This window comes from Agelaius phoeniceus, chromosome 20 (assembly GCF_051311805.1).
Source record: "Agelaius phoeniceus isolate bAgePho1 chromosome 20, bAgePho1.hap1, whole genome shotgun sequence".
Lineage (NCBI taxonomy): Eukaryota > Metazoa > Chordata > Aves > Passeriformes > Icteridae > Agelaius > Agelaius phoeniceus.
Genome location: NC_135284.1, coordinates 7,810,358 through 7,827,387, shown reverse-complemented (window position 1 = coordinate 7,827,387; position 17,030 = coordinate 7,810,358). Strand labels below are relative to the sequence as shown.

At 45.7% G+C, this 17,030-nt stretch overlaps 1 protein-coding gene across 2 annotated transcripts; it reads right to left on the bottom strand.

The window, feature by feature from the left end:
* Positions 1–655: 655 nt before the first annotated feature.
* EIF4H (eukaryotic translation initiation factor 4H) lies at positions 656–16,065 on the bottom strand. Of its 2 annotated transcripts, XM_054647232.2 has the most exons (7): positions 15,911–16,065; positions 10,396–10,577; positions 9,401–9,465; positions 9,193–9,292; positions 8,459–8,524; positions 6,430–6,588; positions 656–6,306 (listed from the first exon to the last, which is right to left on the bottom strand). In XM_054647232.2, the coding sequence occupies exons 1-7, from the start codon at positions 15,967–15,969 to the stop codon at positions 6,170–6,172; spliced, it is 768 nt and encodes a 255-aa protein (XP_054503207.1). In that variant the 5' UTR covers positions 15,970–16,065; the 3' UTR covers positions 656–6,169. The 2 variants fall into 2 exon arrangements, with proteins under 2 accessions (XP_054503207.1, XP_054503206.1); XM_054647231.2 differs by lacking the exon at positions 8,459–8,524.
* Between the last annotated feature and the right edge of the window lie 965 nt (positions 16,066–17,030).

Genomic DNA, 17,030 nt, shown 5'->3' with positions numbered 1-17,030 from the left:
GAAACAAGGACTGGAAAACAAGGCATCATCTAAACCCCTTCTTCTGCACAAACACACCCAAGCTGGAAGGTTGGAGAAAGCTCCAACATGTTTTTTAAGCTCCAACAGGCTCCAAGCTCACCAGCCTTGCAAGCCAAGCATTGCTGTGCACCAGCATCCAGCCCCTCTTGCTCTGGGACAGAAGGAGCTTGTGTCTCATCCCAGCCACTAACTGGGATTACAGTGCATTCCATTTGTTTAGCAGCATTTTCACAGCAGCTCAACTCAAGCCACATCTTGGAGGAAATTTTTTGCTGTGCTGAAGTAGTGCTGGATGGTTTTGTATTCACCAAGAAACTTTTCTCCCTGCTGGAGTGGAATGAGCTCTTCCCAGGCAAAGGGGAAGTGCTGCCTCCTCCCCTGCCCCAGCTGCACGTGTGCTCTCTCTGAGCTGAAACTGAAAGTGGCTCCGTTCCTGCTGAAGGAAAATAAATGCTGCTACCCAGTGGAAAGTCATCTCACAGCCAGGATGCCTGGGTGCTTCACAAAACTTTGGCCAAGCAAACTTTGCAAAGAGTAATCCCAAACATCCCTCTGGTACAAAGCTTCCCTTTCTTATCCTGCTGAGTTCATCCTCGTGGACACAATAATCCTTAAATTTGAAGACAAAAACCTAGAAGGTTTGAATGCTTTTATTTGAATTTTTATACAGCAATACAAATTATACAGATTTGTTACAGTACAGATTTTGCAGGGGTTTATAGAGGTACTTTGTGAGTTTTTGGTTTATTTAAAAGAAAGAGGCAGATCTCGGGAGCACGGTGACATGAACAAAACAATCTCGTGGTAGGAGGCAAATCCTGACCACAGGGAACACTAACCTGGCTGAAACCTACTGGGCAGAAAGGTGGTGGTAGCATTCCCAGCACTAACATCCCAAAAACATCAACCCTGGGATACTCTAGAGCTTTACACAGGAATTGGTGAGCACACAGGTAAGAGGGTTGTTCCTGTAACAGTGCTGAAAGTCCTCGAAGCCCTTGGATGCACTTTGCTGCAGAGGGGACAGAAATGAGGGAAACTGATGTCACACTGAACCTGCTGCTGAGCAGGTGATGGCACAGAACAGAGTTGGAAAAGGGAACCAGAAAATGCTTCAGATTTAGTCAAACAGGTACAGTGAGATGAGGAACACAGTTTCAGATCTAATAATGCTGACACCACGTGCCCACCGAGACACCACCAGAACCTAATGGCTCGTGTCTTGTGTCCCCCTTGGGTTCCTGGGAGCACACACAGGAGAACAGCAGAGCTTCCCTGCAGGCCCTAATGCACAGGAGAGGGGCTGAACATAGAATGCCATCAAGGTATTGCTATTACTAATGTGCATCAGGCTTCAGAGTCAAGTGTCTGGCACTGAAGGATTAAAGCCTTTCAGCAAGCAGGGTCAAAAATATGATTACACCATCCTAAATGCTTCTATTCAGTTTGGTTTAATACTGCTACAGCAAGTGCTATTACAAACAACAGAATAAATTACAGATTATATAAATAAAATGTATGCACCAAATAAAAGATGTCTCTCTGCCACTTATAATATACTTCATTCCTGCAGTGGGTAAGAGACATTTGAGAAGAAGGAGATGAGAAAATTCCACTCTCAGCTAGAAATCAAATTCTTTTTCAGTCACAGAAACTCCCCTTTCTAAAAATTTAAGACAAGCAACACCAACTAAATTGCATCCCGAGAATCCATCCCAGGGAAGCCCTTGAGAAGTACAAAGGTAACTGGATATTCTACACTAGAATATGCTGGAATAGGCAAGCAGTCCCTTTCCTGCAGAGCCTTTGCACTCCACTGGTAGTGAAACACAAACCATCAGAATGTAAAACATCAACTTAACACAGATTTCAAGATGCTCAGTGTTAACAGCTCCTCTCCCCTGCTCTTGCTGTGAGTGCAAATAACCACCAGACAGCTTCTGTGCACAGAGAGGGGATGGGGTTGGCACAGAAAACCTGTGACTGTGCCTTGGAGCCACCTGACACACAGAGCCTGTGTCCAGAACACACCCAGGGGAACAGGGGGCTTCCAGCAAAGTCACTCCAAGCAGATTTGTCCAAAGCAGGCAGCAGGACAAGGGCTGCTCTGCAAGCTGCAACATGCCAGCACTCTCTGGTTGAAGAGGTTGCACATATATTCCAAAATTTGCTGGCTTTAGTATTAAATCTTTCCTACAAAGAGGAAGGGTTGCAATATTACAGGATTTGCTCTAAAATTCTCACAGTTTTTGCAGCTTTCCTGAAGACAAGTCAGCAGCCAGTACTACAGGTAGCAAATGCTTCTACTAGACTATGTACTAAAGTCAGGATTGAAACTCTAACAGTGTTCTTAAGTTAGAAGTATCAGTATTATCCAAAACTGCCCTGAGACAGCAAGCTTGGCCACAATCATCATCAGCCCTGGGACACCTGGAGAAAATCAGAAATTCAGGAGATTCAGAGCAGACTGGTGAGCAAGTTGTTGCTGCTTTAGGAAGGGCAGTAAGCCACACTTGAGGGCACGAATTTAATGTGACTGTACCATCACCAGCCCATTACTGGAGTGTGTGAACACTCCTCCTTCTTCAGCCACCAGAACAACCCTGACAGCCACAAAGAGCACAAAGAGCCCCCTCAGAAGTTGCTCCAGGCTTGCACAGCCCAGTGAGTCAGCAACACACCCGTGCCAGCACTGGGTGCTGCCCTGAGGGCTGGGATGAGCTCTCCCAAGGGCATTCCTGGGCTCAGGAGTTCAGTGGGGGTTATTTTTTGCTGGTTGACAGTAGAGTTTTACAGCACATTAAATGCTACTGTCCACTGCTGCAGGGTCCAGCAGCTCTTCCAGACTCCCACCTTCCCCACTTGCAGCCAAACTGGAGTAACATGGCAAAGCACTTCTACAGTAGCAAAGCAAACTTGGCTTCAGTTCCAAAACCTGCCTGGTGCCTTCCTGCCTTCAGTTTTGTTTATTTTTCTAAGTTTAAGCTGGAAGAAAGCACTGCACAGCTACCAGAAATAACTCAGTGAGAGCATGAATAGTCACAAAGTGAATGATCCATTTGCTACACTGCTGGTACCTCCTCAGTCTGAGCTTTGCAATGCCAGGCTTAGCTTTAAGCAGCAGATAAAGTTAAGCACCACAGGTTAAACCTCTACAGCATTTCCTGGTAGGATGGGAAGAAAATAATCTTGCTTTCTCCTACAAAACTTAAATGCCACATCCATATATTTAATATAATTAACTGTTAAACAAAAACTGGTTTGATAAGCTTCTGTACAGGAAAATGTTCATCCACTGAATTTTTGAAGGAGGGAAAGAAAAAGGACTGGAGGAGTCTGACCCTGAGCCACATAGGAAGCACAGTGTGGAATGCTCCAAAGAAACCAGGCAGTGCATGAATGTTTGCAAATGAAAAACTACTGAAAAAAAAAGAAAGATGACACGATGATTTTGGATCAGGCTGCATTCACTAGTGGGGAACCCTTAACCAAAGCAGTATGAGCAGATACAGAAAAAGTCATCTGGAACTAAGATGACCCATTTGCCACCTCTCTCACTCATCAGGGATCCTTTTCCCCATGCAGTGATGAAATCCCTGCTTCCAGCAGCACCAGTTTGACACAGCAGCTGTGGGTAAGTGTGGCAAGAGCTGCAGGGGAGCAGCTCTCACCCAGCCCTGCTCTTGCACCCTCCTGAGGGTGACAGGCAGGGGCTGCCACACCCAGCCCCAGCCCCAGCCCAGGACTGGGACTCTGCTCGAGCTGAGCCAAGAGCAGCTCTAAAGAGAGGATGGACTGAGTAGCTGGAAGCAGGAACACTTTCCATCCTTTCAGGCTATGGAAAGCTGTAAAACCAGCAGGGAGGTCAGAGCTCATTTCCTCCATAAAAACACTGCTCTACCTCGTTCAGCTTCTCCTGCAGTGCATTAAAGCACAGCCACAGCCCCAGGGCAGCAGCCTCCTTAACCAGGAGGGCTCCTGGGAAATGGGGCAGCTGCAAAAGGCTGGAGGAAGTTGGCAAACAGCAGCAGCTGATCCATTCACTGTCTCAGCACTCGCACTGGAAGGACACAGCCTGCCTGGTGCTGGCACAGGGCAGCAGCACCCACCTGGAGGAGCACAGCCTGGGCAGCTGCAGACCTGCACACTGCAGGAATTCCAAATCCCACCTGGCAGCCTTAGCAATGCACTCAAGTGACAGTGAAGTCACAGGACAAAGAAGTTGGGCTCATTTCCACCCATAATTAATTTTTACTTCACTGTTCCAGCACTCTTTAGATTAGATTCCTCCCCTTTATCTTTTCCTCTTCCCCCCCTTATTTTGTATCAGAATGGGACAAATTAACACAATATTTGAAAACTCAGGGGGGGAAAAACATGGTAGAGTAGACTCAAATAAAGACCAATGTTAAATATTACTTAATGTTTTCTTTTATTTAAAAGATCATTCACAAAATACCATATCCATAAATTTATTTTGTTATGAAGCAGAATGTGCTAAGTGTTTGGAATTCTTTTTTTTTTTCCTTTGTTTTTACATTTAAAAGTCAACTGTCTTGACTAGAAGTGAGTTTTTTTTTTATATGGGAATTTGTTCTTAAAATCTTTTCCACATTGAAGATGTAAATAGATCAATTATTGGTTTGGAATACAACCACACAAATGCATGTCTGTCTTAAATTAAGTATTAGTGTTAGACAAATGGTTCTTATCTCAGAAGCAGATTAAGTGAAAGGCAGAAAGAAGGAAAGAATAGTTCTGTAAATTGCTGGGACTCTGACTTACAGTGGGAACCTTAGGGAAGAAATTCATCACTAGCAGTGGTGCTGGTAGTGGGGCAGCCGTGCTTCCAACCTCCTCTTGTAAGTACTCTGGGGTGCTGGCTGGTTTATCTGAAGGCTCTCAGCACTGGCAATGGGGGCCCAAGCTTTTCCCATACACTGGACATGTCCAAACTTCAGTGTGGTAGAACCAGGTTTTGGTTTTAAAAATTAATGATCTCTCCTTTTGCTTCAGCCTCCCCTCCCTCCTCCCACACAACACTGACAAGAAACATTTCAAGGGAAGAGAGGTGTAGTAACAAGAGATGCTTTTTACCCCAACTTCTACACGAGAATCTATAGCAGAAAGATTTCTAATCTGCCCATTTTCAAGGTATTCTGAAAGCTGAGGTCCTAGAACTGTACCCAGCTGGGCAAAGAAATACAGGGGATAGTGACGATCAAATACTGCATGGCAAAGTATACACTCCTTCAACAAAAATAAAAAAGTCAATTTTATTTGTAGAAACTTCATTTAAAAATTTACCAAACATGTAAAACCCAAAAAAGTAAGCAGAAAGAGCCAGTGAGCAGTTGTGCTCAAACAGGCATGGCTTTGCAGCACTAACCTTGAGCTCAGAGTTGTAGTAGCATCATACCATTTGGAAGTCAAGAGCCAGCAGGAAGAGGCTGCTGGCAGAGGCTTTATCCATACTGATTCCACCAGCTCTTCACCAGGCTTGCCAGGCAAGGCATCCATTAAATTGATCCCTCCTGGCAACCCATGTGAAAGGGCAGCTGCCCCCCTTAGTTTCATAAGGGGCTCTGCTGTGAACAGTGACTATCACCAATTGTCATAAATGGTATTTCACTACTTGGTTAGAACTGTAAATTTCTGTTCAACTCATCTGGACTCTTCAGTTTTCCTCTTCAGAGCCACAGCAATACAGAACGAGACATGCAAGTCAGAAGAGGAACACTGAGGAAGTAAAAGGAAACAATACAGGGAAATAACTAAGTCTAACCTGTGCTTCTAAAGTAAAACAAACCCAGAAAGGAAGAAGTGAAGCAGCACCTTTGTCCAGAGACCTCCACACTTGTGGAAGCAGCCACACTGCCTTATCTACTGGCAACTGTGCTGCTTGGAAGGAAACAGAAGAGGGAAACTCAGCACAAAGCAGGCACTAGATACAGCAAAGCCAAGAACGTACTAAAAACCACTTGTTAACAGCTGACATGCATTCACAAGCTCTGTGTTTTCGGTTTCAAAGAGGACAAATACCAGATGGCAGGAATGGTAAACTGCAGGGTTGACATTCCAGCAGAGCTAGTCACTCTGTACTGTCTTGCTTTTTCTCCCGCCTCCCCATTCCCTCTCAACCCCAAACTCAGTCGTGTTCTTTTACTACTTCCTCCCGGGGCTTGGCTCCTCCGAAGATGGCAGAGTTTGGATTGGCTACTTGATTGAGGGGAGTATCGACTGTTCGAGGTTTGAGCTGGAGCCGGGGTCGCTGCGCTCGCTCCTCTGCAAGGGAAAACATTGCACTTGTGAGATCTGCCTGGGAAGGGCAGGAGCTTCAACTGACAACAAAACCAGGAGTCTCCTTTGAGGAGGAAGAGCAAGGCACAACTAAAGGGAGGAGTTTACCTTCTGTTGGCTCTCTGAAGTCCATGGAAGAGCCACGGAGGGGAGGCCCATCTCTGAAGCGACCAGTGCCACCGCTCCCCATGGAGGCACCTGGCGGCCGCCGGTCTCCAGGGCGGGTTCCTCTACCCCGACCTCCCAGGAAGTCATCATCTTTGAATCCTGAAGATGGAAGACAGTGAATTTAAAGAGCACCTTTTGCAATGTATTTAATCTAGATTTATCTGTATGACTGGAAAACCTTGCTAGTCACCGCTGTCAGTCCAAGGTGGTTCACTGAGAGCCTTTGTCTGCAGACAGATTGTTTCACAGAGCTCTAGCACCTTCTGGAGGAGCTGTTCAGTTCCATTTGAAACCAAGGACACTATGCCAAGTTCAGAAAGTGCTTTATCCACTTAGAGGTTTATTGGTGTGTTGGAGAGTGGGTCAAGTAAGTTTAAAATATTAACCTTGGCTGCAACTTGAGTTTGTTAACAACATTAGTTGAGTTGAGAGACAGCACTACAGAGTAGTACTCAGACAGTACTCAGAGTACTTCCATAGCCAGATCATCACACTGGCTACAGCCCTAGCAGGAAATCCACAGGAGCAAACTGGAAAATAGCTGGGGAGTAGTGAAATGCACTTATAAAACAGAGTAAAGCCCCAGGGTTGCTTAGCTGTACTATAAACTGGCCAGGCATTTACTAAATTAAAGAGCTGGGGAAAAAATAAAATATAATTAAAAAAAACCCCCAGACTTTAAACTGACTGCATTTCTTCAGTTTATGTATCACAATAAAGAAGTAAATCAAGAACTATCTGTCACTGACCAGAGTTCCAGTCTGTACCAGTGATTACCCTTGAGTATCTGTCCAAGCCCCCACTGCCTGGGAGTGGGAGGAGAATACTTCAGGCTATCAGCATACAGAATACACTCAGATTTTCAGAAGCTGCCTGGAAGAGAAAGTTGTTTGGTTCCCAAATGAGATTTTCCTTTCCACTTCAGTATTTGGTGGAGTTGCAGAGCTGTCCCTTACTTACTTCAGTGCCAAACAAGCCATCTTTAAAGATCTGATCTAGAGCAAGGCTGTACAACCTGAGAAGAAAAGCTTTTGTAGCAGCTAAGACTGAAATGCTAAACTTTTGGCTCACGAATCACTCATCCAGCATTTAACAGGCTGAAATGCATCCACATTTGGAGAAGCTGCCAAGGAAGGTATGAAGCTGTGACACAGAATGCTTAGCTCCAAAGGCAGGTTAAGCACAGCACTGCAGCAAGCTCCTCTCTCCAGCACCATGCTCCAATCCATGCTGGGGACAAGGGCACACTTTGCTTCTCCTGCATCCTTCATTCCACTCACGCAGAGACCAGACATTGCAAAGTTGTACTTGCCAACATCTCTCCATCAGAAAATGGACCAAACCCATGAGTTCAGAGGACAAAAGCAATTGTGTAATGCCACCCTGCATTCTAATAGCTGGAACTGACTGGAAGTTAAGAGCAAACCCAGTGGCTCTGTCACTGCCTCCACTCAGCAAGCTCAGTCCCTTGCTGCAGCTGCATTACCAAAACAGGTCTGAAAGCTCAGGAACATTTTGCATTTACAAGTGCTTTGGAACACTAATCTGACTTTGGAGAAGTCAGTTACTTCAGGGACACACATATAATGACATCACATCTCCTTGAGAAGATGAAAGCCTCTGCTCTGACAGAATATCAGCCTTCCTGCATGATCTGTCTGTTTCTGCTACTATTCAGAAATTTACTTAGGTGTATGCTTGAGAAATGCTTAAAACAGTCACTCATAGGCTACACCTGGACAAGAATTCTGTCATTTATGGCCATTTCATAGAATCTTCTATGGAGACATTATTCTATTTGCTCTCAAGGCAACAGAAGATTCCCCATGAGGAATCTCATCACAGCTGCAGGATGTCCAAAGTTGGTACATACAGAATATTCAATCAAACCAGTCATGGTGACAAATGAAAATGAGAACATTTCAGTGCCTTTTAGGCTTCCTTTCTGTATAAGTGTTAATACTGATACCAGAATTGAAGTCATCTCTGGAATCCCATCCACCTCCTCTGGATTCTCTGGAACCTCCTCCCATTCCTAGGAAAAAAGCCACAATTGTGTTCAAGTCTGAAGCTGTGGGAAAGACTGAGCAAGGGAATACCAAACCAATGTTTCAGTCCTTCAATATTCAAAGTTATGCTGCTGGAAAATCCTTTTCTTTTGGTACAACCAAGTTCCATTGCACAGGAACAAACAAGTCAGTTTAAGTTAACCAAGAATGAGTGGCCAGAAAAGTTTCTTTAGTACACATTGAGTGGAAACCTCTGGTGAGCTGATTCAACCAACCTTCAACTACAGGCAAGAATGTTTTTACACTGGAACAAGAGACATACTCCAAAATTAGCTCTTGTCTACATGTGCTTACTCACTTTTCATACATCATCATAAAATAGTAGCAGATCAGACTGTTGGGCTTATGACTGTCCTCTGCAAGACACAACACATTAGGAGGGGTATTGGTCTCACTTCCTGGGTTAGGAGTGACAACACATCCAGCCTTTGGACACAAAGCACAGCTAAATTTCAGACACCTCAGGAGCGGCAGCAGCAGCTGGTTAGAAACACATACATATTTACATACAAAATTTCACCTTTCAATATCATCTTCATGTTCACTTGCATGCCTTGTCTCAGCATTAGTCAGCACCAGAAGCCATAACTACAACCATCATATTTAAGAAGCTACTTAGAAAAATGGAAGTCACCTCTGTCATCAGGCCCGCCACCTTTTCTGAAGCCAAAGCCACCTTTATCCTGTTTCCTGCCTTCTGCTATGTCCACTCGGAGTGACCGGTCACCCAAAAGCTGTTAAATCAAGGGGAAAATCTGTTCAGGATGTATCAAAAGGGCTGCCAAAGAGTGAGAAACTTCTGCTTGTCTTGGATTTCACAAATTAATTGCAAGTGTACTTACTGCACCATCGTATGTAAGAGCTTCCTTGAGTGACTCCACCTCATCGAACTCTACGTAACAAAATCCTGCAAGAAACAAATCTCAAGTTAACAGTGCTTCAAAAGGCCTCTGTGAGAGCTTACTCCTCCTGCATGCCTGCTAATGCTTCCTTCTCTTTTAAACATGAGTTGTGATGAGCACATACAAGATGCACATGGCTCAGAAACCAATCATCATCAACAATGAACACATTTACCTGCACCTGTTAATGATGGGGCAAATCCTGAAACAGAGCTCTGGGCACTCTGTGAATGCCAAGAGCCTAATTCTCTTTTTCACAGAGTTCTCATTATAGATTAGCTCTGATCTATGCCTTCAGACAGCTATTCAGCTGAATATTGACACTTCATTCCTAGAGTTTTTAAACAATAAATTTAAATACCTATGTGGTCAGCAGTGTGATTTTGTGTCATCACATCATTTAGTGGATTTACTCCTTTTCAAAGGCCCTCTGTTATCCAAGGTAAGCCTTTTCCATCCCTCAAAGTAACTCACAAATATAGTCCATTTTCTCCAAACAATTCCCATAGCAGTTGAATTTGCATCCTCTAAAACAACTGCCTGAATGGGTTATCTACTTGCCTTTTCTCCCTGTCTACTAAAAAAAGACAAGAGCTGGAGCAATGAGAATCTTCTGATGTAAAAGAATTAAATCCTATGACCTTAAGTATTGAGTAAGTGGGTCAGCTCTGGTAGAATTCATACCAGACAAGGTTTGAGAAAGTTCTGTTATGTCAGTGCAAATATTGACTCCTCACTCAGGTTACTCTGTATCTCTGGATGATGAAACAGTGACTCTCATTCAAATGATACACTTACACATTATCAGTGAATAAGAAAACATGCGTAAGTCAACATAAAAGCAGAAAACTCTGCTTTAGACTGAAATTCCCTTTTAAAGTGACTTTTTTTCCTACTAATTTTTCATCTACCTCCAAAGAGCTCTGAACACTCACCTTTAAATTTGTCTGTTTCCTTGTCTCTGACTAGTCGTACACTCCTTATGCTGAGATCCTTGAAAATGGCATCTATGTCTCCTTGGACAGTGTTGAAGGGCAGATTTCCCACATAGGCTGTGAAAGGGGGTTCTGTTGGCAGCTCTTTATTTCTGCGGGAACCAAGGCCACCTCCACGAGACCTGTTGGGAAAAGCACGGTGCCTCTGGAGCTGCACAGCACAGCTGCTCCTTGCTGCAGCCCTGGCCCTGCCCAGCTGCTGGGTTTAGCTGCAAGCCCATTTTCCCACAGCTCTGCTCAGTTTTTCTGTCCTTCTGCCTGTAGCTGCCACCTGAAGTGCTGCTCAACTCCTTTCCAGTATTACCTGATGCAGTACTGCAGTGGGAAATGAACACATTACCAGGTGAATTCATGAATGAAGTGATGAATGAACTTTTTAACCCACAATTCATTAAGGAAAGCAACCTAAGGTTACCTCTAATGTCCCCTGCTCAAAACATTACCTCTAAAACACCCCCCATCTTGGAATTGATGTTAAGAGTAATTTATGGCAATGAAGAAATACTTGTATGGCACAGGTTTGTCAGCTTATCTGGAAATTAAGCTGGATCCAATGCTTTTAACTAAAGAGTATATTATCAACACCCACTCCACAACAACCCAAATTATCTCAGCAACATTTAACTTAAGAGAAACACCTTCCCCTAATCTGAAGCTGTGGCCATAATTGTTGAATATCTGGACTGGAATGTTTTGAACTGAACACAAAATAAATTTGGTTGAACAAGGGGTTCTGAGGCAGAAAAAAAATCACATGCTCTGTGGGTGCTTACTCCTTTTGTCTTGTGAATTACAGAGGTAAACTGGGTGCTCTTTTCCTGTCTTGTCCCTCAGTACCAGTGAAACTCTTGGCACTGTGTGCTGAGGAACTAAATTGTACCAGCTAAATTCTTTACTAATGTAACACATCTGTGTGAACTTCCTGCAGAGCCCAATCTTCAGAAGCCAACTTGGAATTTCTGTACAGAGAGCAAGGTACATACAAGGCAACCTGAGGTCAAAGCTTCTAGACTTGTAGACTATAGGATTCCACTGGTTCCAACACCATTTGTCCCACATAAGCAACCTCTGACCTTTACCTGAAATATCTACTTATTACTCTGTCCATCTTCCCTTTATCACCTCCCTTCTACTGGGCTTTGCTTGTGTCTGTTCCCTTTCCCTGAGGCTCCCCGTGCATTTAAAACCACGGTGGAACACAACCTGTACCAAAGCAGGATTTGCCAATCTGACATGGACCAATTAAATAGCTGCAGAGTCCTTCCTAAAATCCAGAAGGTCAAATAATTTTATCATTTCCTTTTATTCTGGCTGGTTGAATGCACTCAAAAAAATCCATTGGGCAAGCAAGGTCCTTGACAGTATTTTTTTCATTCAAGAATAAATATTTTACTACTAATGAATCAGATAATACATTAAGCTTGAATAAGATTCCTTAGCTCTCTAGGTGAGCCTGTCATTTGTGCCTTATTTAGCAGCTCCATGCAAGAATCATTTGTCACCAACACTATCAACATGCTGCTAAATCTACTTGAACCACAATCTACATATCTTTAATTAGCGTCCACCCAGGTTTGCATTTTAGCATTTCTGACAATATTCCTCATCTGCCTTTGTCTCATTAACAAGTCAAAAACATACTGGAGAAGTAAAGCTGTAATAGTTTTAAATTACTTTAGTCAGAAGGCTGAGTTTTAAGGAAGAACTCCAAGAAAGCAGAGTTGCTGTTCTAAATAATCCCAAAATACATAGAATCAGTTCCATGCCTTTGTCCTCATTTATCATTTACAGCATTAGGAACAGCTATTAACATACCATACATTTAACTTGCATCCAAGAAAGAAAATCTTCATGTTTATGTCCTCCAGGAAGATCAGAATTGAGTTCCAAAGGAGCATTCTCTCCTTGTACAGATGCTCAGGACATTCCCTGAGCTGCCAGTCACCTAAAAAACCAGCCTGGAGTTGAGTCCATGGCCAGACCAACAAGGTGATCAGGACAGCTGCAAAGAGCACTTTGCCAACGAGGAATGAGAAGGGGAACAAGGGCTGGAACTACCACTTCCATCAGCTCCATCTGAGCCACTTCTAAAACCACACTCTCAATTCCCAAAAGGATTTTCTGTGCTACAGACAAACCTCCTTTCTACCATGGGCTGCATGTGTGGAAATCCATGCCCTATTGTGCAATCCAGACTGATTTTAAAGCCAGAAAATAGGCTTCTCCAATTTGATATTAAGACTTTGGTTATCAAATATATAACTATACCTTTGGTATTTAGTTTCCATTTGAAGAACAGGCATGGTCAATAACTGAGCTTCAAACCAAGTTTCTTATGGAACTCAGGTACAGCAACAGAAAAAGAAACTGTTTCTGTACTTCCCTACATTTTTTCCAACACTGGAACAGTAAAATAAAAGAAAAGGGCTGACTTCAGTAACGAAACAATGAGATTGGAAGAAGACTCTCTCATTTGCAACAAAGTAGGACAAAAGTAAAAAAATAATTGAAAACACATCTGAATTAGGCAAATGATTGAATGAATATCTGCACTTCCCACTCTAAATTTCTGCTTAGACACAATTAGGTAATAATAATTATTATGTCATCTTACTGTGAGAATCTGAAAGACATGACTTGATTTCCTTGTCAGAAAACCAAAGCAGAAAGCTGAAGAGGAAAGCTTGCTTCTAACAACAGCCCCATAATTTAACTTTGGTTACTGAGTTAATTACTTTGGCCATATTGGGTAGAAAACAACTCAACTCCCATTTTGCAGCTACTCTTTTGCAAAGTTCAGTTAGGTCTCCAGAAAAGATCAGCCAGAAGTTCAAAATGAAGGCTATTTTGAAAGCCAATATCTGAGTTAAAGAGCCTTTCCCTAGAGATCAAAGCTCAAGATTTGCCTTTTGCACAGCACAGAGACAATGGCCTACCCTGGGTTTGACACCTGAGCTCTTCTGGGCAGCACAAGGATTAGCAGGGTGACAGTGCCAACCCCCCAGGACCACTACACCAAATTCAAACCCAATTTATTCCAGCAACCCAGGACATGTCTGGAGTAAGTATCAGATGTTTTCAGCAAAATGCTTACCCAAGCCTAGAAATGAGGAGATACCTTTAATGCTAGATGGGTAAGACAGAGGATGCAAGCTGCCAGAAGCACAAGGACCAATTCCCATTTCCACTGAACTGTGCAGCACTCCAGCAGGTGAATCTGAACCTTTAGCAGGGTGCCCAGCATTTCAAGCCACACCTAAATAAACAGCCTGGCAGTGAGTTAGGAGTGGTAAACAGTCCCCTTCTTGCAACTCTGAGAAGCTCTACAGTTTCAGTTTCAACTAGGCCTTGGTATACTTACCTACAGGTTTTTCTGTCACATTTTGGGCTCCAAAATACTTTCTAAAAAGCTTACAGTAAAGCTTTTGTCATTTATGTCAGCATCACAGTCTTCACCAGGAATAAAGTGACTTTTTAAAGTGATTTCATAATATCCCCTAATGTTATGATTCAGCTTTTAGTCAGTGCAGAACTGAACATCTCAGGTGTAGCAAATCCCATCTCATCACACCAGTCATATCTTGATGCTCTTCCACCATTATTTTGATGATTACAAGAAAGAGGCAGATAACTTCCATATGTCAGAACCTGTTGGGCACTGATTTCCCATCTGTCACACTGAAATCCTGTGCTCACTCACTATGTACACCAAAGGTTATGCAAAATGCAACTTCAACAAAAACTACTACACCTCAGTTGAAGTTATACTGTTCCTACAGTTTCTAGAGTGCCTAAAGTGAGCAGGAGACACTTCAAATTAACGTGGGATTCTTTAAGCAGAACCTTCAAGAACAGTCATGTTTTCACTACACTTCATATATTACAGGACTTCATACAACGTACACAGAGAGTAAACTCTGAGTTAGCTATTAGTAACTTAATAGTGATAACGATAAATTAGATAGAAGTATACATTGGACTCTAATATTAGGAGTATCTGATGTTTAGAACTGCAGGTAAAAATTAGAGTAAGTACATTTTCTTACCTGTAAAGACATCTACTGATTTGCAGGATGCCTTTAGTTTACCAAACAAGGATCCACATCTTCCCTGACAGCAAATTTCAGTTCTCTTACAGGAACCTGAATAATATTTTACCTGGCATTTTATTACTTCACAGAATATGCCTGCACTGACTAGATACAGTGTGCAGCAATATCTGAGTTTATAGAGTCAAGTATCACTTTAGGCTGCTGGCAAGGCTATTTTGTTACAGAATTTAAAAAAAATAACAGAAATGCGAGTGGCTACATCATCTGTTTGCTCTGGGACATCTCTGAATAAGACACAAAGGGTATCAGTGCATGAAAATCAGCTTGAAAAGCTTAAAGTGTCAGAGTCCTTCCAAAGACAAAAAAAACTTACTGCTGTTCTAACTCCAGCAGCTGCTCCCTGCTGCCTAAAGAGTCTGAAATGAAACCAAGTTATTTATCTAAGAGCAGAAAACGACACGAACACACTTTTGATCAGGAAATACACCCTGGAAGATTAGATTATACAGGAACACACTTGGGAAGATTTGCTCACAAAGAAGTTTATTCCACACATTTATACCTACTGTTTTATTTCAGAGAAACTTGTCACAGCACCAGCCTCCAGAAAAATCAACTCTTTGATTGCACCTTCCTAGCTTGATTTAACACAAACTTCTAATTACGGGTTATTGTCTCTGTAGCTCCTCCCCTAAACACTCTTCAGCAAAGAGACGAGACAAGCCCGATTCCTCAGGATCAGGGATTTGCAGTCAGCACCCGGAGCCCCGGATAACGCAGGACCGCGGCTGCCGGCGCTACTCGTGCGGAGCCACCACAAAGGGCTCCCATTTCCTCCCGCCGCAGGCACCACAACGCTGCCCGCTCCCGGGGGCGCCTAGTCCCGCCAGCACAGCGGCCTCGGGCCCCGCTCAGTCCTTCGGGGACGTTCCCTCCGCCCATCCCGGCCCCGCACAGCTCCTCTCGGCCTTCCTTGGCTCTGGCCCAGCACCTCCCTAAATCCCCCCTCCACTCGCCTCCGGGACGGCGGGAACAGCGACACCCCCTTCCTCCCGCCCCTTCCCGGCGCTCCCGAGCCGCCCGGCCCCGGATCCTGCGGCGCCGGCCGGAGCAGCGCGGGCACGGCCGGGACCCCCCAGGAGCGCAGCCCCCGCCTCAGCGCACAAAGCGGGGCAGCGGAAGGGCACCCCCCGCCCCGTGGGACGGCGGGCGGGGGGCAGAACGAGCCCAAACAGTTCCCAGAGGCGGCGCTCCCGTCCCGCAACCCCCGCCCGCCATCCCCGCCGAGCGGAGCAGGCCGGGCCCCGCGGCCGCGCCCCCGCCTCGCGCGGCCGGGTCCGCTGCTCCCCGCTGCCGTCCCAGCTACCGGGGGAGCCCCGAGCGCTGCCCCCGGCCCCGCTCACCCGCGGCCGCCGCCGAAGCTGCTGTAGGCCCGGTCGTCGTAGGGATCGAAATCCGCCATCGCCGCCGCGGCCTCGTCCCCGTGCGAGCGTGACAGGACCGCGCCCGAGGACCCCGCAACGCTTATATACGGCGGCGCGCGGGCCGGGGCTGCCCCGCGCGATGCCTGCCTCCAGCTCCCCGCCCCGCCGGGGCTGTCCGCGCTGCTGCCTGTCGGGAGGCGCACGGCGGGGCTCACTCCTGTTGGGTGTGGGACGGGATCAGCCCGGGGGTGCTGTCGGTGTCTGCTCCGCGATCTGCGCGGGATCTACCCGCGGCTCCCCCCGGGGATCTGCTCCGGATCTGCCGGAGGATCTGCCCGTGATCTACCCGTGGATGTGCCCAGTGTCTGTCGGGGATCCCCCGGGGGTCTGCCCGGGCTGCGCTCCGGTGAGCGTCGGACACTCCAGTGCTGATCCAGGGCCAGCCCGCGGCTCTCACTCCCCGAGCATCCCGCTGTCGCTGCGGGCAGGGATCACAGGGCTCATGGAAATGGATCCTGCTCCAGGTGTCACAGTCATCCACAGTGATCACAGGGATGGATCCTGCCCCGAGGTCATTCTCTGCACTCCCGCGCGTGTCTGGCAGCCACACGCAGTGTTCACAGGGCTGCTGGAGGATAGTGCTGGATTTTATTGCAAATTACAACAACGGGCTGTACCCGAGAGCTTCACAGTGTCCTTAAAAAATACCAGTTGTACCAGCTGATTTGTCTCCTTTTACCAGCCCATAATTTAATGTTTTCTAATAAAACCACACCACGGATTCTCATACGCTAACCAACAGTGCCCACGCCTCGTGTCCCTGACCCTGCGCTGCCGATCCCGGCTCACTCCGCAGGCTTTGCCCCTCTGTCCCGGTCCAGCCCTGCGGGGACAGGATCCAGCCCGGATCCTGGATCGCCGCCTCCCTCCAGGGACACGAGCTGGGTGAGAGAAGCCCGGGAGCCCCTGGGGCAGGGCAGAGGAGGAGGATTGAGTCCTGCGGAGGAGCAGGGCTGGGGGCCAGGGAGGGAACGTGGCACTGAGGGGAGCGGGGTGTTGTAAAATGTGGAATATGTCAAGATTATCTTAAGTAGTAATG

Bases quoted from the DNA above. Each gene is read 5' to 3' on its own strand.
- EIF4H (XM_054647232.2), bottom strand. From the start codon at position 15,969: ATGGCGGATTTCGATCCCTACGACGACCGGGCCTACAGCAGCTTCGGC. The intron at 9,466-10,395 runs GTGAGTGTTCAG...TGTTTCTTGCAG, and splicing joins GGAAACAGACAAATTTAAAG to GATTTTGTTACGTAGAGTTC. The intron at 6,589-8,458 runs GTATCAGTATTA...TTCCATCTTCAG, and splicing joins CAGAGATGACTTCAATTCTG to GATTCAAAGATGATGACTTC.